This window comes from Scaptodrosophila lebanonensis, unplaced genomic scaffold (assembly GCF_003285725.1).
Source record: "Scaptodrosophila lebanonensis strain 11010-0011.00,11010-0021.00 unplaced genomic scaffold, SlebRS2 tig00000001-arrow-pilon, whole genome shotgun sequence".
In the NCBI taxonomy this organism is placed as follows: Eukaryota; Metazoa; Arthropoda; class Insecta; order Diptera; family Drosophilidae; genus Scaptodrosophila; species Scaptodrosophila lebanonensis.
In genome coordinates, this window is record NW_022060529.1 from 9,785,101 (window position 1) to 9,809,780 (window position 24,680).

Consider the following 24,680-nt stretch of genomic DNA (forward strand, 5'->3'; position numbering starts at 1 on the left):
AAGCGATTATTGCATAAAATTAATTTCTAATATAACAAACACAATATGAATTTAAAATTAGTCTTATTTAAGCATAATTTTCTAACTAATAAATTACGTTTAGTAAAAATTTACTGTATAATAGGTGTTATTTTTATTCAAAGCGTGTGTAGTTATTCGTGTTGATTTAGTCATTTTTGGATTTGTTCAGTTTTCACCAATTTTGTTTTGTGATTAACAAATAATGTTTGAAAATGCTCAATCCGCCAAACTATAATATATATAGGCTATAATCATAACACATTAACATAACAGCTCCAGCTGCGATTCTTTTTCAAAAAATGATGGAATACTATGTACATTGGATCTTCATTGTTTAGGGCATCACGTAGCTTTGAAGGTTAATTGCGCATATAAACTTCATCCTTTTCGTTAGGTTCGTTTTGACGAACAGCCATGGCTGTTTCTACTAGATAATATAGACATTTGTACTTGTCGCGTTCTTCACGGCGCAAGCCTGTTAATAGTTGGGAATTTAATATTTTTTCAACACTTGGTCGTCTTTAAACGTAACGCACCTGGAGTTGATATGGGTTGTCCTGGATTTTCAGTCCCGGTGATGGTAAAAACTTCCTGTTGATCGGCATTTGCGGCTCCAGTGGTCATCACGGTGGCCTCGGCCCCCACAGTTTGTAGCAGCTCGCCAGCATTAGAGACAATTAGCGGATTGTTTTCTGCACAAAAAAATAATAATATTTGAAATCAGGTGCATAAAGAAATTCGACATCTTAGCATACCTTCAGACTTCAAGATCTGTTGATCCGCAACCGGAGTCCAGTAAGAGGTACCAGCAGTCTCGCCAGCGATGTTTTTGTTGATACCGCCACTTGTGGTTACCTCTTCGGTGCTGAAAACGGTCCCGCATATTTGTTAGGAAATTGTGGAGCAAAGAGAGTCGTAATGAATGTGGAGATGTGTTGTTGTTGTGTAGTAGGCAGAGCATCAGTTTTATGGAAATAAAATACGAGAAGAAACAAACATTTCAAAAAGGAGTATTTTCCGAACGCGAGCTTTCATAAGCGCTCTTATTGCCTATTGCCAGTCCACTTACTTCATCACGCTCTGCCAGTCATCAGAGTTTTCAAAGCGCACCTCTTCTTCGCTTTGCTGTTCACAGGACTCGTAGCCTTGACCACTTTCCTCGCCCTCGGATCTGTGGATTATATGGAAAATGGAATGCACCTAGGTTTAAAAACACATATGTTTGAAAACATTAAATCTAAACTAAAAGAAGCAAGTGCGCGTGAGAGCCACCATGTACCTCGGCGCAACCATGAAACTCTTAAGGACATCCTCCTGGCAATAAAAAACAGGTGCCTCCTCTAGCTGCCTCAGTTCCATGCACTGTTTCTGTTCCTGTTTTGAACCTGGATGTGCCACATCTTTGGTCAACTTGATCATTTTCGACTGGTCGTTTTCCGACTTGCTTTGTTGACGTTTGCGACCGCGCTTTGGTGCCGGCTGACTGTCCTCATCAAACTCTGGGGGAAGCTGCCCGAAGAGGCTATACGGCAAAATTGAATTACGGCTTCCACTCACACCAGTCATGGCTGCCTTGCGCAGCTGATAGTTCTGTATTTTATCAATCATTGTTGCTTGAAGCGAGGAATGAAGACTTTGGAAGCCAAGAGGATTGTTTGCTATTGCTTGTTGCCAACTTTGGGGGAAAGTGGTGGTTGCTTGATTGTAAAATTACCAACTAAAAAGGCAGCTTAATTACACAAGCTGCATTGCAGCATCTTACCTGTAAATAACGCTTTCGTCATATTCCGGCTCCATCTTAACAATTTGTCCATTGGGGCCCTGAACATACTGATCGAAATTGGTGAGCACATTAGCAATGCCGTCGTGCATTTCAACAGCGCTGTCAACCTCCTCGGTGGCGCCAACAACCTAAGCGGAAGTAAAATAAAAAAAAATATATTCTTCCAAATCTAGTAGTAGTTGAAAATAATAACTCGCACGTGAAACAAAATTCTTGTTTTTGTCAAACATACCACTTCAGAAGCAGGGCTGCCTGTTATGGGATTAGGAGCACTGCTACTCGGTCCCTGATTCATCACAGTTGAAGAGTTCGGGCTTACTTTTTTCCCGCGGCGTGAGATGGTGAAGTGCAACGGATCGTTACCCTCGCGACGAATCATTTCAGGCAATATACGACGACGTGCATTGATGAACCAGTTGCAAACCTGGAGAGTTAGATATAAAATATTTAGATGGAGTAACAACAAGTAATTGCATCTCTGGCGACCTGGAGCACCGTCAGATTGGCCTCCTGAGAAAGGGTGAATTTCTCAGCATCACTGGGGTAGGCGTTGTAACGATGCTCGTAGAGCCAACGCTTTAGAATTTTCACAGAATGTTTCGGCAAGTTGCCGCGGCGCTTGCGCAGCGACCCATTTATATCAATATGATGTTCATTATCAACAATCATGTCGTGGTAGTTCTGTATTTCAGTCGTTTCCTGTATACCGTGCTCGGATGTAAGGTCATCTTCTTCGACTATCTCGTCAGCTGATATGGTGCCAAGGACAGTCATAGTATCGTGATGCAAAGCGTCTTGATCCACGCTAGACTCAGAGTGCAGACGTTCGCGACCTGAAATAGGATTTCAAATTTTGTTTATCCTTAATCATACAATAGCAGGGGTACAATAGACATCAGATAAAAACTCACCTTCGCTTTCCAACAAAGTGGCCTGCACTTGAGCTTCATGCATCATATCCTGGATATTCTGGCGAACTTGGCGGTCGAGCACCAAATTAACCTCTTCCTGCTCCGGCGAAATCATTATTCAAGTCTACGCAAGCGGCAAACGTCTAAAATCGAAGACAAAAACACAACGTTACACACACAAGCAAGGACCGACACGTCAAGGATAGATGATTAAGCAACAAGTGAATACTTTTGAAAAATCTTTTTTATTTATCTCACGCAAACGCTAAATATTATTTTTCGGTTTGTTATTTAGTCGCAAGTTTTTCGGAGAAAATTTTCTCGTATTTTTTTCCACAAAATTTTGTGTTCACAGCTCGGGCTTTGAAATTAAACTAACTTGGACTACGCCTGTCGTTAAACATGACAACCAAAGCCTACTTCTTTTTAATTTGAAATAGGATATTACTTAAAAAAACGTGTTATAATATACAGAGTGTCTTGCGCGGTTTAAAATAAATACTTAAGTTATACGTAATCACAAATGCACATGTCCTTTGGAAAAAGCAGAAAAAATTTGAAAGAACGGTAATAGAAGAAAACCGTCACATCATGCCGATTACTTCTTACCTAGTGCTATGAAATAATCGAATATCGTGGCATGTCGACAGCCAGTTTTCAGTATAAGACTTTTCCGCAAGGGCCGTATAAGGCCAGCCGTGACAGTATAAGATGTCAAATTGACACTTTTAATACGAAGAAGAATTTTTGACAAATCGTCAATACGCGCGCGTAAATACAAGTCGCCAAAGGTCTGAGATGCGTTTTAATTTGATTTTACACTATAATTGGCACACTAATGCAACAAATCTTGGAATTTACGGCGACCAGAGTAAGAGCTGGCGATTAGCAAAAACGAGAACGTTTGGCCTTTTATTGTTTATGTGATGATATAGAGATGGGAGCACACTTAAGTAGTGTCTAACACGAGTTTTATGTGTTGAACAGCGTCAAAAGAGTAAACGTCGCCCTTCATATTACAGTATTACATGTTTTATTGCATCTCTACGAATATGTAAATATATTGTTGTGTTGGGAAAATATGAGTTCGAAATGAGTGCAGATGATCACATGGAATTTGTGCTTGATGAGCAGTTGTTGGCTAATATGAAGAGCAGCGACAATGAGGGTGACGACGAGAAAATGGAGGAAGACTATTTGGTACCGACGTCGCCAGAGGATTATAAAGAGTGCACATTGGCTGGAGAAGATGCTGACCCTTTACAGGAACAGGCCGCGTTCTCGTCGGACTTCGAGTGGTTGTTTAAAGATAGCGATCTCTTAGTCGGTGAGGAACAGCTTGCAGATATAGTTCTGCGATCCGAGGGACGAGTTCTGGCCAAAGCACGTAAACGCGGACGTCCTTCGTCTGGCAGCTACATTTCCAGTAATGGCTATACCTGGAGCGCTGAGCTGAATGCAACCAGCCAGGAGGAGTTGCCACTGCCTGTGCACCAGGCTTGTGGCAAAGGTCCGGCCAGGACGGTCTCAAACGCCGTCGAATCTTGGATGCTGCTATTCGATGACGATATGTTACGGCAACTTTTGCGCTTTGTTAACGATCAGATCCGTAAACGTCGCACCAGAGGAGTATCACAGCGGCCTACGGATCTAACAGAGCTACGGTCCTGGCTGGGATTAAACTATCTGTGTGGCGTATTTCGCAATGCTCAGTACAATGGACCCCTGGAGGAGCTCTGGACTTTAGAACTAGGCAACGCCATATTCCGAGCGACTATGACGCTCACACGCTTTGAGTTCATTACCGATTGCCTGTGCACGGAGCAAGGTTGGGACGAGGTGCAGCGCATTTGGCAAAAGCTGCTGATCAATTCACGTTCATATTACGGCTCCAGCAGTTGGGTTTGCGTGGATGAACAGCCTTCGAATTTGGATAATATGCGATTGGTGCTTTGCTGCGATTCTAAGACATTGTTCATGGCTAATGCAGTGCTCCTGAGGCAGAAGGTGTCCCACGACAAGGATCTCGACCAGGTAATATGCGACTTCAAAACCACAGGTCGCAATGTGACGTTAGGCCCACGCTTTACAAAGCTGCAGAATTGCCAGCAGCTACTGCAGCGTCAGCTGAGTTCCATAGGCATGTTGCCCATCACATCAGCGGATTGTCCCAAAAACTGGCCAGAAAATGCTGAGGGATGTTTGTATTATGACAACGTTAAAATACACAAGCAGCAAGGCTCTAATCATTTGCTCACCTGCGGCCTCAGCGCACAGGTTAACGCGTCCAGCTTGCACGCTTTGACGGCTCAGACTTGTGCACAGTTCCATGACTTAGCCCAAAGATACAGTACCGTGCTGGCCACGAGACCGTCGCAAGTAAAGCAGCCTACATTCCTCAAATTCCTGCATCATATGCTCAATACGGCCGCACTCAATGCGTGGGTGCTGCTCCGTCTTTCGCCCAAGGGAGAAGCTTTAATCGAGCAGCGCGACTTCCAGCGGCAACTGGGCTTGTTTCTGACGCAACAGCGACTGCAGCGACGTCTGTTGCGTCGATCCACCACCACACTGGTGATGAAGCTGCAAATTTGCGAGATTCTCGGGCAATCCAGTCAGCGACTGTTGAGTGAGGCGGCCAGTGATGCCAAACAGACGCAGGGTATCGGTGTACTCAACTTAGATAAGGCCGTGCTCCCGGATGGGGTTACGCTAAGCAGTCGTTATGGGGAGAAGCATAGAAGATGCAAGCCTTGTGCTCGCTCTAAGCGGGAGACGAAGGCACGTTCGCGCTGCCAACAGTGTCTGGCGCATCGTTGTGGGAATCATTTAATCTCACGCTGCTACGAATGTATGGGTATTGCGTCCTCACAACTGCCAGAAGGCAATCTAAATGAAGGGACGACTGGAACTTGATTTTGGACATTAAATAACACATTTATTGAATCAACGCTACATTTGGCTTCTCAATCAACATCTTTTAGGTGAATCATATGAAAGGAGGTGCTAGGGATAATTAGCTTATTGCTCTAGAACGAACATGATGTGGGGCGTGGCGCCACGCTTTGGTGCTCACACTACAATGCAAACGATCAAACTAACTCGGATAAGAAGCAATATACCGCTAGATTTAGAATTTATATTGGAAGGACTTGGGCGATTTGTACGTTTTAGTAGACGAGTCAACCGATGTCGCTTCGAAGGGATCACTTTGATCGAGGAACAGGCTAAGGAACTGTTCATTTTGCAGCTCGCTCAGCGGCATTTCCAGTTCACTGCAGGACTTCACAATCTCGGCGCAGGCGCGTAAATCCTTACGCAGGTCTAAACACAAAAAAAAATTATAAAAGAACGCTATGGTCGTGCTTCACTTACATTGGTAGTTAAAGAGCAAACTGAGGCAATGTGCGCAGGCGGCGCGTTGTTTGTGCTGCAGAAAGACCTCGATTAGACGATGCACTGCATCCACGTTGTTGCGGCTCAGGAATGAGGAGCACAGTGGGCTGGCCCTTTGACAAAGTAAAGCCAGAAGCTAAGTATGCTTTAGGTATTGGTAATTGAAGTAATACGTACCTGCGTTCGACCAATTCCTGCAGCTCCTTGTAGTGTTCGAAAAGTTCGTTGGCTGACTTCTGGTCGCAGAACCAGTCGCTTGCAAAGCACTGTTTCCACACACATGCCACCACAAAGATGTCCTTGTGCTCACGATGAATTGCGCGCGCCACCTCCATGAGCGAGACGAGTACAGCCTCACTCTTTTGGGCCAGCGTCTCCTCAGCAATGGTGCGGAAAGCGGCACGTATCATGCGTCGACCCTCGTCTGTCCCCAGGCTTATGCCATACCCCCGATGCAGCGTCATTAAAGCCACATCCGCGTTTCCATTGTGCCACAACGCAATGGCCTTGAAAGGAGCCAGGTCTGCGTACATTTTTGCAAACGGATGCTTTAGATCACGGCATGTTTCGGCAAGCGCATCCAACTGCTGCAATCGACTCAGCGTGCTCAAGTACTTGAGACAGGCGATGAACACCTCGTTGGACGGTAGTTGTTGCCAGCGTATGCACTGGCGTATTAAGTAGAGGAAGTCTAGCTTGTTCTTGATCTCCAGCGTGGCCAGGAGCAAATTGTCCAGCTGCGGCTGCGAGAGGGAACGTATGTCCAGACCCAGTTGCGGCGAACGCAGAGCCTGCAAATCACTCATCATGCCCTTGGACATAAGACCGACGCTTTTATTGAAACTGGCAGCCGTCGCTGTCATACTGCCGCTCTTTCCCACATTGATGTTGCTGTTGTTATCAGCTGAAACACAAAAATAATTGTGAAACACAAAAGTAATTGGTAATAGCTTGCCAGCATAATAAATGTGGACTTATGACAATGTATGAGTTGTGTTGGGGCCTTTACCTGCATAGTTATTTTCTGCTTCGATTGTCGTGTTTGGCTTCATCAAGTTGTCACGCAGCTCCTCCCATTTCTGTGTCTTACGACTGACTAGATCATTGGTGAAACAATCAATGGCGTCCAGCTGTGTCGATTTACGCTGGTGACGTTGCGACTGCGATCCTGGCCAGAGAAAGGCTGCAATATAGTTTTGGAAACGTTGCAAGCCTTTTGGTGAGCTGGGCGTCACTGTTGTGGTGCCACCGCTGGTGAGGCGCGTCAACATGGCCATTGCGTTGCTGCCAACAATACGAGGACTGTGGTGCAAAGGACACACACCTGAGATTGTGTAATTGCTGTGTTTTTAATTTTTCTGCATCGCTTGCCAGGGATGGACTTGCAATCGACTCATTTGTTCTAGAGGTGAGCAAGTGAGGAAATTATCGACCACATTTATTAGAAAAAAAAAACACTTTGTGATGTTTCATGCATATTGCATCTAAATTCCGACTATATGGCAGCACCAAGTTCCAAAGCAGTTAGCAAATGTGTCTATGTGCATCTGGGCGCACTATTCAAATGGATTTGGACTTGCACTTCTTCATCATGGCTATTATTGCGGACTGATTAGCTGCCAGTCTTTCTGCGGCTGACTCATTGAGTTACGTGCTCGCAGAGAGCTTCGCTGTACACATGCACTTAGCAGTATTTTTTCTTTTAATATTTTACGTGTAACATTCAATTATGGCCAGGCAGACGTTTTCTATCGTGCCTGTTGTCACTGTCTTTGCTATTTGTGTCCTTTCTTGTGTTTCTATGGGTGCTGTGAAGGGTGTTGTCGCACCGTGCTGGTGCGTGCTTCGTCGGTAACTAAAAATATCGTTTATATTTTGTTGCCGAGGTGGGGTCGCGGGGTGTGCAATTATTTGAAATATCATCGTATGACTTTCACGTTGCTGCCAATGACTGACAGTTCGTCTAATAGAAATTTGCAGCATGCGCATTTTCAAATAGTTACCTTACCCCTAATCGACGCACTCACACATCCTTAGACAGGTGTGTGTACAAGTATATATGAAAAGCTTTGACAAATTGTGTGGAAAATATACATAACAAATGAACGCACGCCCCACACCCAACTACATGTTTTGTATGACTGAGAGGTGTTTGCTGTAGTTGTAAAGTACTTTAATATCACATTAGTTAAATCTAAAGAGTTTTCTAAGGCATAGTCGAATTTTTATGCCCTTCAATATCTAAAATGTGTTTGTCCTTTGTAGGTTCCGAACATTATGATGAGTGAAACGTGAAATTGTTTCCAACAGGTTCGTTTACTCAAAATTTGACTACAATTTTTGAGAATTTTCTCCTTTCTACTAGAGGCCTTAAGTGTTTCGCCTACCTATTGGAAGCTTACTTGTACTAATTCGCTGCCGATAACTTAAACGTGAAGAAGTTCAAAGAAAATAAAACTAAAAATCGTAGCAGAAACACAATGTGGGGTATATTTTATGGGAATCAGAATAAGAATAAAAATAATTAAATTAATCATTCATTTTTTAAAAATATTATTTTCTTGTCTTAAGAAAAAATGGATTTAATCATAGAAAGTATTTCTGTTACTGAACATAGTTCATTCATCATATAATGGATACTACAGATTATTTACTATTCATTTATACAATTTATTTGTTGTATAATATAAATAGTTCAAAATTTGTTGTAAAAAAAAAATCTTTTTAATATTTTAAATTAAAAGATATAATTTATTATTATTTCTGTTATATCTATTCGATCCAATCCCTTCCATGCCGACAAAATATATGATTCCGATTGCATGGTACATCGATATACCCTTATACTTGAGGTGTAGAGCATAAAACCTGCATACTGCTGGGGTCTATATATTTAAATTCATTTTTGTTTGCACGATGATTGCTGTTGGGTTTGAATACGTATTGCATTATCTCAGGAGGCAGTTCGATGTTTTTTTTCTTTTCACCACCCTAAGCTGTGTCCATTACTTGGGGTCGAAGAACCGAAAGTTTGCGCGTTACTTTTGGCTACTGGTCTGGTTTTGCAGCATTACGATATACCTCATTATAGTGTATTCTTTGTACTGGCGGTTCAAAACGGAGCCCACCATATCGACAATTGATGTGAATGATCCTGGGCAACCCATTCAGTTCCCAGCCATCTTTATATGTCCAGAGCGAGTGATGAATGTATCAACGAAGGCCACACCCGAATGGTTAAATCAGTGTTTGTGGAATTATGTGCACCTTAGTTTTCAATACAATGAAAGCGTTGTCGATTGTACTGCAATTTTGCCATCCTTAAATATCCACGCATATTTACACAACATGAAGGTAAGAAAAATCATTGCGCACTAACTGGATCCATAGTAACTGCCATATTGGGTGCCACAGGAATCCATAGACGTTGATCAGATGTTAAAAAATTGTTCATTTGGTAGCAGGCAATTCTCCTGTCATCGCTATTTCGATATGCAACTAACTGAGCTGGGACCTTGCATTGTGTTTAATAGTTTTCTGATGCAGCGTAATTCCTTGAATGAAAAGTAGGTTTTGATCTGTTGTCTGATAAACATTTCAACTAATCTCTCCGTTCATTAAGAATGCGTAGAAATGAGATGTTTTTTCTGGAGGAAACAAGCCCGAATTGGCATCTCAGCTTCGATTTGGTAGGAAACGCCAAGGATGCTAGGGTAAGTATAATGCAATTAATAAAATACGTGTTTCACCTCTGAAATCAGATATATATGAAATCAACCACCAATCTGCTCTCTTTGAGGGACAAGTCAACTTTTACGCCGAGCACAGAATATCACACGACTATTAATTTCAAGATTTTTGGCATACTTAACACACCGGCTGTTAGGGCTCTGAGACCTTGGTAAGTTATAAGATGGAGGTATTATCAATGCTGTTTATGGTATTTACAGGCAGCGAAAGTGCTATTACTCTAACGAGATGTTTAATGATATGAAGCCGTATATCAGGAGCACGTTTTATGATGAATCCCTTTGCCTTAACTTTTGCCATGCCATGCTGTTTGTCGAGAAATGCAATTGTCTACCCCACGTTTACAACGATTTTTTCAAAAGTTAGTTAGTTAACATCCATTGACAAATCTTAAAGCCGAAATAATTGAAATTTTGCTCGTATTCAGATATTAATGCCACCTGGTGTAATATCAGAAACTTGGGGTGTCTAATTAGCAATCGCAACTCCATACGAACTAGCACTTGTAAAAGCTGTCCTCAAAGCTGCGAAAACGTATTTTATTATCCAACCACAATTTGGAAAAATAATAATGGAAAAGAAAGTGGTATTGTTGGCAGCAGAATTACAATTCGTTTATCGAGTTGGCCGCTTTTTGTTGTGCGCAGGACAGTCGTTTTTGGTCCCTTGGAGTTGTTTCGTAAGTTGCCAAGCTTTTAATACCATCTTTTTGCTATTACTAAATTTTTCGTAATTCGATCAGGCGAAAAATATAATTTTATTAACAATCCTGAATACGTATCTATCAGCCATAGATTTGGCATTAATATTTCCTTATTTTATTTACTTATTTGAAGTTATATTGAAATTTTGCACTACGGATATATCAGTATAGTTCATAAGAGCGGTCGATGGTAAAATCCCGATATTGATCCACACTTGGTTATTTGATATTTCAGTAATATGGAAGATATAGTACTAGTTTTGTATTTATTTGGTATTCATTTTGGTAATCATGGTGTAGGCAAATCAAAGTGAAAAATATATCATTTAATATTAATTCTTCGGATAATAGTTCATAGTCCGCTCAATACACTACTTGTATTTATAAAATATATCGGTAGACGTTCTAAAAATCAAAATTCGAACATTTCCATATTTATTAGCTAGACACCCAGAATACTTCGATCACTGGTCAGGTTTCAGCATAGTTTAGTTTCTATTTTCTATCCCTAACGTTGCAGGATTTTCTATAGCTTGCGCTTAATTGTAAAAGTGTTGGTTAATTGTGATATACTCGTATAAAAGTATAAAAATTATATCGGTAAAAAAGAAGCGTGTTAAAATCTAGACCAGCATGTAACTTATTGTAATCAATTTGTATTCACAACTAAATAATTTTTAATAGTATCTTACGGTGGTTGCATTGGACTCTTTACTGGCATCAGCTTCATTACTGCAGTGGAGTTCTTCTATTTTTTGTTTGTTTATTTCTTTGGCCACTACGAAAGGAATAAAGTGAGTGTGGGGTGCCATATTAAGTGATTCTCTTTAACACTTTGGCTATGCCTTTGTTCCTTTTTGTCAGATAAAACTGCAACGTGAGGTATGCAGAGCAAGGCTGCGATGCCCCCGCATCGACATGTCCCTGTGGCCACGCCCTCGCGCGCCGCTTCACTAGACAGAGCCCAGCTGGCTTAAACCACATTAACGCTACTGCTATTCAATGCTTGTAAAATGCACCCAGCACCCAGCGCAATAAAAAAAAGATAATGCAAATCTAATAAAAATCCACTTTGTGCAAGTATGAAAAATGAACGATGAATTTCATTATAAATGCAAAAATATTGTTAGAAAAGGAGAGATAAGTGCGCGGATAAGAGTGGGCGTAGGGGGTGGGTGGAGGGGTCTTGCGTCGCTGGACAGCGATTCCAGGAAATCTGATCAAAATCATTGATGCGCACAGCGTGAGAAGGCAACGAAGCCGCAACACAGTGCAGTGGCTGCTGAGACACAGACTCCTCATCCCTTTCTCACTCTCTCTCTCTCTCGCTTCACACAATCAAAGTTGTAGCCAGGCAGCTAAGCTGTTGATAACATGGATGATGCCACTGTCGTTGGTGAGGCGAGCGCCCGATAAACGCAGTGATAATGTTTTGAATGCCGCTGATGCCGTGTCGGGCTTGGACAGAGTCAGGTAAACGCAAATTGCCAAGGACAAAGGACGATGCAAGGTGTCACTGTGTTGACTGGCTGTTCGCGTAGAGCACTGTGCGTGCCTTGCATTAGCAAAGTTTTCGCTTCAAAGGATTTTATTTTCGGTTTAACGGATGACAAGGAGCGACCATATTGATGACGGTGCAGCAAGTCTGCTGCAAGTCCTCAAGTTGCGGAAGTTCTGGGCATGCCTTTGGCACCATTTTGGACTAGCGGTGTTTTCATTCTACTTGTACAAAGCTGCGTTAATTTGCTTCTTGGCAGTTGCGGCATCAAGCTCTAATACCCAAAAGTCAACACAATCTACGCTTCGCAACCCTTGCCGCACTGCGCCCGTCCTGTCCTGCCATTATTTGTATAGGAATTTAAATTGAATGTCAGTCTGTTTGTTTTCCAAAAAAAGAAAACAAAATAAAGGACAAGCGAGCACATACGCATACGATTGTACGAGGGGTGCTTTATAAAAAATCATGTAATGATGGTGAACATTGTTGTAAATGGTTCATGTTTCAGTCGAAACATAAATAAATGAAATAAATGAATGATATTTTTATTTTTATAAATTTATGTTTGGGATTATTATTAGTAATTCGATGATGAGGAAAACAAATATATTTCAGCAAGCAAAATATTAAATATTATAATGCTGGGATATTAACTGCTTTAACTATCAGGAATTTTTCTTTATTATTAGCAATTGCATGAATATCAAATTATGGAAGTTGAAATTATATTTTTTACTCAGAAATTATACAAAATGATTCAGAGATTATAGTAATTGTATAACTAAAGAGCTGAAATTCCTTGTTCCTCTTGGTTGCCTGCTGCAATAGCAGCTCAACTTTAAATAGCATTTAAGAATACAAGTAATTTGGTAAATTTCGATCATTTTTTAAACATAACAAATATACTCGTAACTATTTAAGAGCAGTTTATTGAGAAATGTCTTGACAATCATGTACATCTGCCCTCGCACACATCCACAACTACAGGACAAAGTCAGGAATACAACGCGCGACTGACAGTTTAAGGAACATGCAGCACGCCCTCCAACGTCTTTAACTACCCACTGGGGCACTCGCAGTTTTCACATGCATGCAAGAATCCTGTTCACTGTAAAATTCCAAATTTGTTTTATTTGATTTCTGTGCTGCTTGCGCTCGTTTTCTTTCTGCATATTTCCCTTTATGCAAAATATATGCTATAAATGCGTCCGACGCGTTCTGTCCCACCCTGCCCTTGCTGCCCCCAACCACTCGACTTGCTGTGCCCTACCCAGATCTACTCGATTTGTTCGCCTGTGCTCCTTTATTTGAATATCGTGTCACATGTCGCACGCAGTTAGGTGCCTTTTCCATTGCCACCGTTGGCCCCTTTCGTTCCTTGCCGGCCGTTGTTATTGTAATTGTTGTAAATGTCGCCAGCGACAATATCACATTTGCATATTTCTGTGCAAACACACAGCACAAGAGCGCAGACAAGGCTCGCCCTCGCCCTCACCCTCACTCGCCCTCATCCTCCATCTCTCTATCTCGCTGTATCTGCCTGCTGTGTGTGGGTGTGGGTGTGTGTGTGTGAATTTTTACTTAATTTTATTTGTATTGGATTTTGCCGACGCCTCCACCAACGCTCCGACAACACTACTCGCAAGCGCTTCTTGTACTGCGTTTTGGAATTTGCAATTTTCACAATAAATTTTAATTCAATTTACTGCTAAATTCACAACTAAACGGAAGCGGAAGTGCACATTCTGGCATGACAATCGCCGAATGGCGAACGGCGAACGGCGCTCAGCGGCGGTGTTACCAGCGACGATCTAGGGGTCGACAGCTTGGGCGTCCCAATCCCAGTGGTAGTCACAGTCGCCGTTATATTAGCTTTTGAAAACTGTCAGATGAGCGGCTGCACACTTAGTTTCTGCATTTTATGCAACATGCCTGCGCACAAAAGTATGCAATAAGTTGCACTTATTATGGTAATTGTCGCTTTGTGCGCCGCCATCGCGCCATCGCGAGTTCCCCAGCTTACGAGCATGTGCAGCCAATTTAATGATATTCTAAGACCGCTGATTAGTTTTAAGTGAATTGAATGCGTGTCGCGTGCGCAGCTGCCCACTAAAACAAAGGCCTTAAGTAAGAGTATGAGCAGCATTCTTATTTTAAATTCAAAATAGAAAAGTTGTAGCTTTAGATTTGCCCAACAAAACAAAATATGTTGGGCGAACACACATATGTACGACGAACATAGCTGAGAACGACTTCTTCAGTTAATTATAAGCAATTCGTCGCAGTATGATAGCAAACCTGCTCTTATCAACAGGCGATCGTGCACCCTAAATAAGTCTAGACGAATTCTTTTAGTAAAATTGCTTTTGTGTCATTGCCAACTAAATTATTCTGCTACCCGTATGTTCGAGAAAATTTCTGTTTAATTTTTACTCTTTTTTGTAGATTTAACATTACAGCGGCTTAAAGAAAAAACAAACCATTTCATGAAATTAAGGCCCTTTTTTATTTAGGTGCCTTAGCTGTGATCGTATGTTTGGTCAATACATCTCAAATGAGATGTTTTTTTTTTTAAATAAGATTTTAAATAAAAGAAAAAAAATATACAGACGAATTGATAACCTCCTCTTTTTTGAAATCGGTTAAAAAAGAAACATACAAGCTATTGCACATGTGATTTGAGTTTTTTGTCAAATTGGCCGTTCCGTTTGTATTGTTACCAACGAAATGGCAGCAACGCAGTCGCAGCAGCCACCAACAACAACGCAGACGGAACCGTCGCTGCCCGAGGTGTGAGTAGTAAGCTGGTTGTACTAATCCATAGTTCTTCTTTATAACTAACCCCTTTCTGCTTACAGCCGCTCCCGCCCTTCCTTCTACTACTACAATCCGTATGAAAAGCGTGTACTTGAGGTTCCATTGACGTGGGTATTAGAGTCGGTCTGTCTACTTGACACTGCACTAAAGCTACTATTCCACAGAAATTTCGATGCGTTCATATCGCTGCTGAAGTGCGTGATCGGCACGGGAGTCTTGGCCATGCCTTTGGCTTTTCGCCACTCGGGTATTGTGGCTGGAGCGGTGATATCGCTGCTGCTTATGATCTTGCTGACATATAGCATACATCTGCTGGTCGGTAGAGTAGATGTGAATGTTAGGATTCAGTATTATTAGTACATGTTTAGTTTCTGTGCAGATCAGTGGCATGACCGAATGCTGTCGTCGCATACGAGTACCTCAAGTCTCCATGCCCGAGGCCATACAGATTGCCTACGAGCAGGGGCCAAAGTGCTTACACTGGCTGGCCCACACAGCCAGTGTGATGACCAGCTGTGTGCTGGTGATTGGCCAATTCGGACTGTGCACGGTCTATTTGGTTTTTGTGGCCAAGAACTTCAAGGAGATCGGCGACTTTTACTTTCGTAACGTGAGCGAAAGGTTTTATGTAATAGGCGCTTGCTTTTTGCTCTTCCCCCTGCTTATGATTCGCAAGCTTAAGTATCTGGTGCCGCTGAATTTGCTCTCTAATGTGCTGCTTTATTTGGGATTTGCGTGCATAATGTACTATTTGGTTCGAGGTCTGCCCAACATTGATTCGCGTGTGCTATCGACTCATCCGTACGAATGGGTTCTCTTCTTTGGCATTGCAGCGTTCTCGCTAACTGCTGTTGGCTCGGTAAGTGAATTGAAGGAGCTCCACCTTCCAGTAATTGTTATTTGGCGACTATAGATGCTTGTTGTCGAGGCCAATATGGCGCATCCGCAACAATATTTGGGCACATTCGGTGTTCTTAACCTGGCCGTATTTTTCATTCTCTTCTCCAATGTGTGCTTTGGCATCATGGGCTATTGGCGATATGGCGATCAAGTCCAGGCCAGTGTGACGTTAAACATACCGCAAGACGAAATGTGAGTGACTAAGCACGCTTATTTGATACTCTTCTTAGCTTCTCTCTAGAATCTCGCAGCTCATCAAGGTCACTATAGCCAGCGGCATCTTTTTGAGTTATCCACTGAATGCTTTTGTTGCAATAACCGTGATTTTCAGCGAATACGCGAATGAGGGTGAATTGCAAAAGTCCAACCATTGCACGGAGTATATCACACGTACCATATTTCTGGTGCTGACGGGTATGTTCTTAATGGAGATTTAAAGATTTTAGACTTATGTTCCGAACTCATCTCTTCTAGGCGTAGTAGCTGTGATAGTTCCCAACCTGGCGGCGCTTACAGCATTAGAAGGAGCATTTTCTCTATCAAATCTGAATCTATTTTGTCCAGCATTAATAGATATGTTTCTCAATTATGATATCGGTTATGGTAGGCTGTACTGGAAGTTGTTCAGGGACATTGCGCTCATCGTATGTGGCATTTCTTTTGGTATGGTCGGTTGTTCTGTGGCTTTGAAGCAGTTAATAGACGACCTTATGGTCACTATGAAGGCAATGAAGATGTAGATTGAGGAATGGAGAAAGGAGAGTCAATTTTCAATGTGACTAACCAACAAATATTTGATAAAGTCTGTAAGGAGTACAAAAGTAAGCAACTATGCCTATAGAAAATACAATGAAATAAAAAAGTATAGTTATATCTAAAATTATTTGTTTATTTTCTCTATTTTTGCGATTAAGCTTTTGTGGTTTTCAAATTTTACATTCATCTGCTATGTTATGGCCTAAGTCTACAGGTCGATCAATAATAGTAATAAAACTAAATCTGGAAATTTGTTTTTTACTTCAAAAGCATAACAATTTCTATACAATAGAATTTTAATTTTAGTTAATAATTGAAATTAGAAAATGTCTAACTACAAGCCTACTAAACTACTAAACCTAACTACTTACTTATGTGTAATACTTAATATAGCTTAAAAGAAGCGCGAATATCTATCATACTATTGTTTTATATTTTCAAACTTTCGTCTAATAAATTTATCTTTGCTGTTAATTTGGCTTGCGATTCTCGACGAGCATGTCATCTGAATGGAAGCCTGGAAGAGCTTGAAATCTTCAGTCGACAGGTGCATTTTTTTATTGATGTTATTGTCGTTGGCATTGTTGCTGAGTTTTAATTAATTGCCATCAAAGTGTTCGCTATCCGTCTGGGCTTGGAAACTCATTCGTTTGGCAGCAAATCCTGTTGCGGTTTTGTGCGTTCTTGCCGTGCTGCTGCATTGTTTGCCAGACATTGCGGAGGCATTGAGCCCATTTTAGCTTAATTAAGATGCCGGCTAAGCTCGGCCGCTAAGACTGATGTTTACCAGTCGCTCTGTTTGCTCTTCCCGTTGGTGTTGGCTCAAGGCGGGCAACGTTGCGTATGATTGTTGTGCTATTAATTAAGTACTAAGCAGCTTTACGTGCATTGATCAATTGCAAAAATCATTTAAAATTAAACAAACTGTAATAAAAGCCACACATGCACGAGTACATGGCGGGGCTTTGCTTGAGAATAAGGTGGAGCCCAATACACGTTCATATAACAATTGTGCAAGTCCTTTGCGGTTTTAAAATTGAATTCCTTGCCTCAATGGAGCGCAAATACAAAAGGAAAAGTTGGAATGCCGCCGCTACCGGGCCACAATAAACTAAAAGACAAACACAAATGCAGGCAGCAAACTCGCAAGAAGTACACCGAGCACAGCAAATATATATAAATAGGCACAGACTCACACTCTGACTGCGACTCAGTCTCAGTCGCAGATCCAGAGACTCAGGCTCCAACTTCGCAGCCGATGTCGATGCCGATGCCGACGCCGACGTCACTGACTGCGGCAGTGTAAATAGCATCGTGAGCGAAAAAGAACACGGCCTGCCAGTCAGGACAATGAGCAGTGAGAGGAAACTCCACAAGGAACTCAACGACCACTGCAGCAAACACACAACACAATTTCCATTCTTCAAATAACTAAATAAGGAAAAAACGCCAAATAAAAATAAAAACGTTGCGGCAGGCAACGATGGCGGCCAACTGCCTGTGACAGTGTGCCGTAATTTTTTTGTGTGGAGGAGGGAGTCTGGGATTGGTCCTCGGGCATGATTTTTGCAGACATGTTGCTTGAAACTTAATTTGGAGCCGCCGCATGCCGTCGAGGCTAGAAATCAGCAAAACAAGCGTCAGACGAAATGAGATCAAGCAAAGCTCGCATGGCAGCAGGGGACGCTTATTGGTAGAGCTGTGGAACTGGCAGAGGGACAGTTCCTGATGCTGCTGGGGCACACAAATCAGGAATTTGCTTGCGGCAGCCGTTACAAGTAATTTTCGTATATAATTTCTTGGGCTCTGCCCAAAAAAAGGACAACCAATGCCGGTTGTCTGAGCTTCGAAGGAACCATTGCCATTGCAGTCGCTCTTGTCGTCCTTGCTGTTTTTACTGTTCCTGCCGCTTCTGCTGCCGGAGCCACAGTTGTCGTCTTTCCTGTGAGTTGTCACAGCAGCATCATGTCAGTGTCATTATCAAACAATTGTGCGCTGTAAAGTCAGCCTGAAGAATGCCTGCTACTCACACACACACACACACACACACACACTCACATATATAACACAGTCTTGTATATATAGACACGTGTGTGTATGGACACATGGCCACAAACAATGCATGCCACAACTTCATATTGTTCCCGCCTGCAGCTGCAACTAGAAATGGCAATAAGAAAGGCCGCCATATTAAACTAACTCCCGAGCACTGCGCCTGTCACATGTCCTTCACGATAAGCGCTCGCACATTGTAAGGCAGTATTGTGTGCTGTCCCAGTATATATGCATGTTTGTGTATGTGTGTAAGTGTGTGTGTGTGTGTGTGTGTGTGTGTGTGTGTGGCCGAGACACTAGTCGAGACGTTTTTAAATTGAAAAATTCGTTGCATTCCAATTTTAATGCAATTATTTGTAGAAACGCGAATAACCAAAGGCGTTTTTGCCACAAAAAGGAGCGTCTGTGCTATTCTTACCCCAACTATCTACCCCTGCTATTATTTTTAGGCCCGCAGTACTGGTACTTTAACTTTCCACATATGTACATATATATGCCATACTTTTATAATTATTCCCATCGCTTTGGGCGATAATAAGCCTTGAAAGGCACGTTGTATATTCCTCTTATTATACATTTATTTTGTTATTAAATAAAAAAAAAAACACAAAGGGGAGAAAAACATATTCAAAATTTAAATCGTTACTTTTTTTAAGTAAAATTATAAATATGTCAGAAAAATAAATAAATGACCCATAAATAACCAAAGCAAGAACTTAAAATTTACAATAAAACGGACGGATATGCGGATAAATGGCCTTGCCACAGTTATTAGGAATATAGTACTTTGGGAGATCTGTCACGCCTTCTTCTTCTTGAGAGTATAACAACTTGTTTAGTACTGTGCATAAACTAAAAAACTCAGGAAATCATTTTTAGAACTTATTTAAATATTATTTATTTATTTATATAAGTTGCGGTCCCTGATTTCTTGATGTACGTATATAAAACTCATTTGCTTTTCTGCACCATCTTTCATAATTTCAAATGTGTGAAGAGTTGAGTTAAGCTTGCCAAAAATATAAGTTAATTTGCCGTTAATGAAGTTCATGAAGTATCCAACAAGTTGCCGTTAAAGCGTTTGGAATGGCTTTTCGTAGGACTCATAAACCCGTATATATAAATAATTGAACGAGCGAATTTTTACTTTTTCTGAATACAGTTTTTTTTTATATATTCATACTTGATATTTTATGGTGGTATTTGTGGGCCACCATCTAAGTTTCTTAAAGCAAAGATAGCAACTGTACGAGCACCGCCATGGCTTAGGCACGTTTTATTTGTGCCACCAAAGTTTTATTTATTTCGTCCTTTTGCAGCTTTGTCATATTTGTTTTGTCTAGCGCCGCCGCCATTTTATGATTCATTTTTATTTTCCCTTCACGAACGGTAGCCTCTGCCGAGGCTGTGTTTGTTGAGTGTGTAAAAAATGACGGTCTTGCTTATAGGCATTTGCGCTTCCCATATTTATTTGGTTCGTGTGCCTTCAATGTGATTTGCATGTTGAAACGCTCCTAAATTTTAAAGTAGCACAGAATGGGAGGGGCAGGAGGCTGTGGTACGTACAATGCTCGAATTAACCCGAAGCAAAATTTGTCACAGAAAATCTGTGAGCATGCCACAAGTCTTAGAAACTATCTCAGGTATTTACTTATTTATTTCTTATTGAATGAAATTTGCTTAAGAATTTCCAAGCTGTGTGCAATCGCAGTCACAGTCATGGACTCACATACTATACTATATTTAGTCAAACAGTCTCTTTTGGACTGGCCAAGTACACACAATTGCTGCCGGTTGCTGTTGCTGTTGAAATCTGCCAAGGCACTGACGTGGAATAATGCCGAGCTGGAGCGACTGGTATGAAAGCAAGATTTTCCATCCACCCATCGACCCATCCACCAATCCATCCATCCAACGATCCATCTATGTGCATCCATTTATCCGCTAGTCCGTAGGTAGATTGTTTGGCATGTGCTTTTGTCTTGCCGCATGCGATTTGCCGAGAAACGCTTTGGACTTTCCAACAACAAATGTCTGCCAAAACGCTTTTGCATTGGACTAGCGGCAAATACATAATACAAATATGTGCTAGCTAAAAGAATGTCTACAGGACATGTGCGGTGGTGAGAGGCCCTGCCCAACTGGTCAACAATGTGCCAGCGCATAAGTCTGCATTATGCAACAAATATGTTCGTATAAAACATCGGAGAAAGGAACAATGTGTGCTGCCTGTGTGTAAAAGATGCCACAACTTTGGCGGGGACAAAGGACAAAGGACGAGGGGTAAGTCCAACAACTAACCGCTTGCTGCTCACATTGGACGAACTGATGCAAATTCTTATGTACATATACGCTCCAGTCAGAGTTTGGACGCTCACCAAGTCGATAAAAGAGGTATGATTTATTTTAAACCAAAGATATGTTTTTTAAAAAGATTACAAAATGAAATGGGGTTTCAAATTAGTTATGAAAAATCGTCTACATGTTGTACTTCTTTTTTTTTTTGAACTATTCTCAGCTAAATTTTAATATCATTTAATCATTGGCTGTAATTAAGAGCGTAGATTGCGTGTAAAACATTTTTTATAATTTTGTTTTCAGTCCGTAGCTTTTATTTTTAATGCAAGTAATAAAAATTGATTTACTAAATCCACAAATCAAATCAAAGTTTTGTATAAAGAAATTTTGGAAAATAAATCGTGCTTTAAATCACATATATTTTGAATCATGAGGAATACTGAGCAAAATTAATATCGTTTACATAAATTCTTAAACTTAAGCTTTAAATTAAACTTTAATATGTTATTAATTTAAACATTTCCTTAGAGTTCAAAGCCGGTGTTATTTATAACACATTTTGTATACCCTGTAAAGTTAAGGATATACTGTTTTAGTATACTGTATGCGGTGTCCGTTTCAAACACAATCTCCTCCCATAATTTCGAAAACAGCAGGATATATAGTTCGTGGAGCCATACTCTGGAGGGATAAAGTTCTCTCGTAAGTCAGATTGGAGCAGACGATAATAAATATTGAATTCGTATTCACTTATTAAATACGAAATAGTAACAATTGATGTATGTGGTGTGTAGGAGTCATGGAATTATTTCAGTTTATCCCTCAAGCTCTAGCTATCCGTCTTGCTCTACTTTTCTCAACTTATTCAATGTGTTGCGAGTTGTTGAACAATTTTGTTGCATCAGAAATGATTGCTACGCTTAACATTCCGCTATGCATTTGCAAATCGGACCATCATGACCACAAAGCCGGCAGCTTCTTTTCACTTTTTTCCGCTTATTTGCATAGTTACTCGTACTTCCATACGTAGTTTGTTCAATTTTTATGTACATGTGGCTAGCATGTGGTTGGCTCGCGGGCATTTGCATAGATGCAAGAGCATCTATCTAGTAATTTCTATGTATTTGTATCTATAAAGTAGCCACTTGGATGTTTTATTTGGCTACGCATAAATTAATATACTTGGCTTAGAGTCGAGAATAATAGTTCAATGTACGAGTATGTACATACATATGCATATGTAGGTATGTATGTATGTATGTATGTATGTACGTATGTGTGTGTGCTACAAAAGTGCAAATTAACTTGAAAACAAAAGCTGAGCATGAAATGCAACTAATTAAGTGTGTGAATTCCAATCAAGTCTCAGCAAATGCCTTTCGTCGCACTCAGTACAAGTGTACAAGTACGAGTACGTTGTATGATGCAGTATATTTGTAAGTATGTATGTATGTATGTATGATTGCCTGACAGCAAACTGCGCTGGACATTTTGCCTGCCTGCCAGCCGTCTGTCTGTTTTTCCCTTTGTATGTCTGTGTGTGTGCACATCTGATATCATGGCCCAAATGCATGCTACTTACGAGTATTGCCGCTTGCTGCCGGCTTTAGCCAACACTAATGAACAAACTAATTGCAACGGCAACTGCAAAAGTAATCAAAGTGGTAGCTACTAGGAGGCAGGAGGGGGATTGGGCGAGGTGGCAGCAGCAGAACAGCAGCAGAACAGCATCAAGCAGGAGCAATAATAACAAAACTTTTTGCAACTGCTGTTGAAGAATTTTGAAAATGTTGCACAAATATTCTCAAAATGCAAGAAAATATGCTTGGTTGTTGGCTCTTGCGTTTTGGCCAGCACATATTGAGAGGTGGATGCTCGTTGATGTTGTTGTTGCTGTTACTGTTGCTGCCAAGTGGCTTATATCAATAATTGCCAAAAGCAAATTGGAAAAGTTATGCGCCTGCAGTTAATGCGCGCAGCGGAAATAGTCGCAACCAAAATGGCAGCAGCCGCAGCGGCAGCGGAAATGGCCAAACATACACACACACACACACACACACACACACACACACACACACACACACACATACACACATAAATAGATGTATATAAATATATATGTATATACATATGTGTATATATGTTTGTATGTATATGGGGCTCGTCAGTAGCTTGAACGCTCGTTCGATTGTTGCGGCAATTGTTGCTCCTTTTTTTTCTGTTGATTTTGCTTTTCATTTTGTTTTCATTTTGTTGCAAGTTTTTGGCAAGTTTTGTGCGCCGCAGTTATGCAATTTTGAAGCAGCTCTCAAGTCGGCGCATCGATTTGATTTGATTTGATTTTGTTGCCGCTACTCTGCGTTATTAATATTGCGGCGAACTTTCAACTTTTTGGAGTAGCTTTCAACTTCAACTTTTGCCCATCAGCATTACCAATAAAAACAAATTGCAGTTTTTTGTTTATTATTTTTTATTTTTTTTGCTCACTAACCGCTCGTTTGCTAAGCGGATTTTGCGGGCCATTGCGCTGATACTGCAATTAATATTTATAATTTGCGCAGCAAATTTAATTGACAAATTTAACGGGCCAGTTGAAGAGCCACGTATAAATGTCTGTTGGCCAGCAAGGGCGGAATCATTCATTCTCGTCGACTCCTCCCAGCTCAGCAACATGGCCAGCATGAACAAAGCGCTCGTTCTGATTTGCATTTCTCTGTTCGCAGCCACTGAGGTGTGTAAATTGTAATTGAAATGCAGTTCTGCAAATTGATTTAATAACTGTGCCGTTTGTGCAGGCTCGCTTCACCAAGCTCAATGTGAACCTGGCCCTTACGGTCGCTGAGGACTCGCATCAGCTAACCGAGGACATGGTTCGCATTTGTCAACAGGACACGGATATCTCAATGGATGAGCTGCACAAGTTCAGAAATCACGACTTTTCCAACGCCTCAGAGGCCAGCCAATGCTTCACCCATTGCCTTTACGAGCAGATGGGTCTGATGCGCGACGGGGTCTTCGTGGAACGCGACTTCATACGCAAGCTGGCCGATATCACCGATCCCAATACCTATGCAGAGCGCGACTGCCATGGACTTCTTGGTACCAACAAGTGCGAGACGGCCTACAAGATACATCAGTGCAAGCAGCAGCTGCGCTCTTCAGAATTGGCCCGCAAGGAGCAGAAGGAGCAGCAGCGGGCTAAATCTGCTGAAACAGCTGTTCCCGCGCCTCCCCCAGTCGCTGAGCTGGTAGAGTAATTGGTGGTAATGGTGGCTGTATATGCCTTTTTATTTGTTTGGTTGTGGGCTTTTATTACAGCATTTCAAATGTCGTCCAAATAAACAATTTTTATTCACGTTTCAATGTACAATGCCAATTTTTTCATTCAATACAAAAATGCAATTATTATGTACTATGTAGTTACATATGCATATACAAAAATTAATTAAATTAATTCAAACAAACTTCTCTTGGCTCCATAATAAACAGTCTAACCAAATTAAAAAAACGCCGTTTTATAGAGCTCAGCTCAATAAGGTGAAAAATACATTTTCAATGAGTATTTTTTGTTAACAAAAAAATTGTGTTTTTTGCAGTCATAAAATGGTCATAAGCTGTAAAACAAATAATTAAATCTATGTTAACAAAAAATTCAAATGCATATTCTAAAGGCAGTTAAATGCATTTACGAATCGCGATTTTCTGCTTCACAAAATGCAGTTTTGCCATTATTTTGTGTGTGGTATATTTTTTTCGATAATATGGAAGAGATTTTTTTAAGCTACGACTAAT

General features: G+C 41.1%; 6 protein-coding genes across 11 annotated transcripts; 4 read left to right on the forward strand and 2 right to left on the reverse strand.

Annotated features, from left to right (window-relative positions):
• Window positions 1–109: 109 nt before the first annotated feature.
• On the reverse strand, window positions 110–3,599 carry LOC115634275 (homeobox protein PKNOX2). Of its 6 annotated transcripts, none has more exons than XM_030531904.1 (10): window positions 3,325–3,599; window positions 2,716–2,858; window positions 2,291–2,637; window positions 2,037–2,228; window positions 1,784–1,932; window positions 1,301–1,696; window positions 1,091–1,192; window positions 777–898; window positions 558–713; window positions 110–496 (listed from the first exon to the last, which is right to left on the reverse strand). In XM_030531904.1, the coding sequence occupies exons 2-10, from the start codon at window positions 2,828–2,830 to the stop codon at window positions 381–383; spliced, it is 1,695 nt and encodes a 564-aa protein (XP_030387764.1). In that variant the 5' UTR covers window positions 2,831–2,858; window positions 3,325–3,599; the 3' UTR covers window positions 110–380. The 6 variants fall into 6 exon arrangements, with proteins under 6 accessions (XP_030387764.1, XP_030387765.1, XP_030387763.1 ...); XM_030531905.1 differs by lacking the exon at window positions 3,325–3,599 and adding an exon at window positions 3,095–3,227; XM_030531903.1 differs by lacking the exon at window positions 3,325–3,599 and adding an exon at window positions 2,945–3,001.
• A 168-nt stretch (window positions 3,600–3,767) lies between these two features.
• On the forward strand, window positions 3,768–5,793 carry LOC115634273. The gene has a single exon (XM_030531901.1). It carries the CDS (start codon window positions 3,808–3,810, stop codon window positions 5,629–5,631), a length of 1,824 nt encoding a protein of 607 aa, XP_030387761.1. The 5' UTR covers window positions 3,768–3,807; the 3' UTR covers window positions 5,632–5,793.
• On the reverse strand, window positions 5,628–7,510 carry LOC115634277. Its single transcript, XM_030531910.1, has 4 exons — window positions 7,121–7,510; window positions 6,289–7,015; window positions 6,091–6,224; window positions 5,628–6,039 (listed from the first exon to the last, which is right to left on the reverse strand). The coding sequence occupies exons 1-4, from the start codon at window positions 7,386–7,388 to the stop codon at window positions 5,846–5,848; spliced, it is 1,323 nt and encodes a 440-aa protein (XP_030387770.1). The 5' UTR covers window positions 7,389–7,510; the 3' UTR covers window positions 5,628–5,845.
• A 1,949-nt stretch (window positions 7,511–9,459) lies between these two features.
• Window positions 9,460–10,227, forward strand: LOC115634782. Its single transcript, XM_030532682.1, has 5 exons — window positions 9,460–9,465; window positions 9,526–9,677; window positions 9,734–9,824; window positions 9,873–10,012; window positions 10,062–10,227. The coding sequence occupies exons 1-5, from the start codon at window positions 9,460–9,462 to the stop codon at window positions 10,225–10,227; spliced, it is 555 nt and encodes a 184-aa protein (XP_030388542.1).
• Window positions 10,228–14,789: 4,562 nt separating this feature from the next.
• LOC115634790 (glutamate transporter polyphemus) lies at window positions 14,790–16,527 on the forward strand. Its single transcript, XM_030532698.1, has 7 exons — window positions 14,790–14,854; window positions 14,921–14,986; window positions 15,044–15,194; window positions 15,259–15,738; window positions 15,793–15,971; window positions 16,021–16,193; window positions 16,254–16,527. The coding sequence occupies exons 1-7, from the start codon at window positions 14,790–14,792 to the stop codon at window positions 16,517–16,519; spliced, it is 1,380 nt and encodes a 459-aa protein (XP_030388558.1). The 3' UTR covers window positions 16,520–16,527.
• Window positions 16,528–23,568: 7,041 nt separating this feature from the next.
• Window positions 23,569–24,145, forward strand: LOC115634795 (general odorant-binding protein 56a). The gene is made up of 2 exons (XM_030532702.1): window positions 23,569–23,619; window positions 23,684–24,145. Exons 1-2 carry the CDS (start codon window positions 23,569–23,571, stop codon window positions 24,143–24,145), a joined length of 513 nt encoding a protein of 170 aa, XP_030388562.1.
• The last annotated feature ends 535 nt before the right edge of the window (window positions 24,146–24,680 follow it).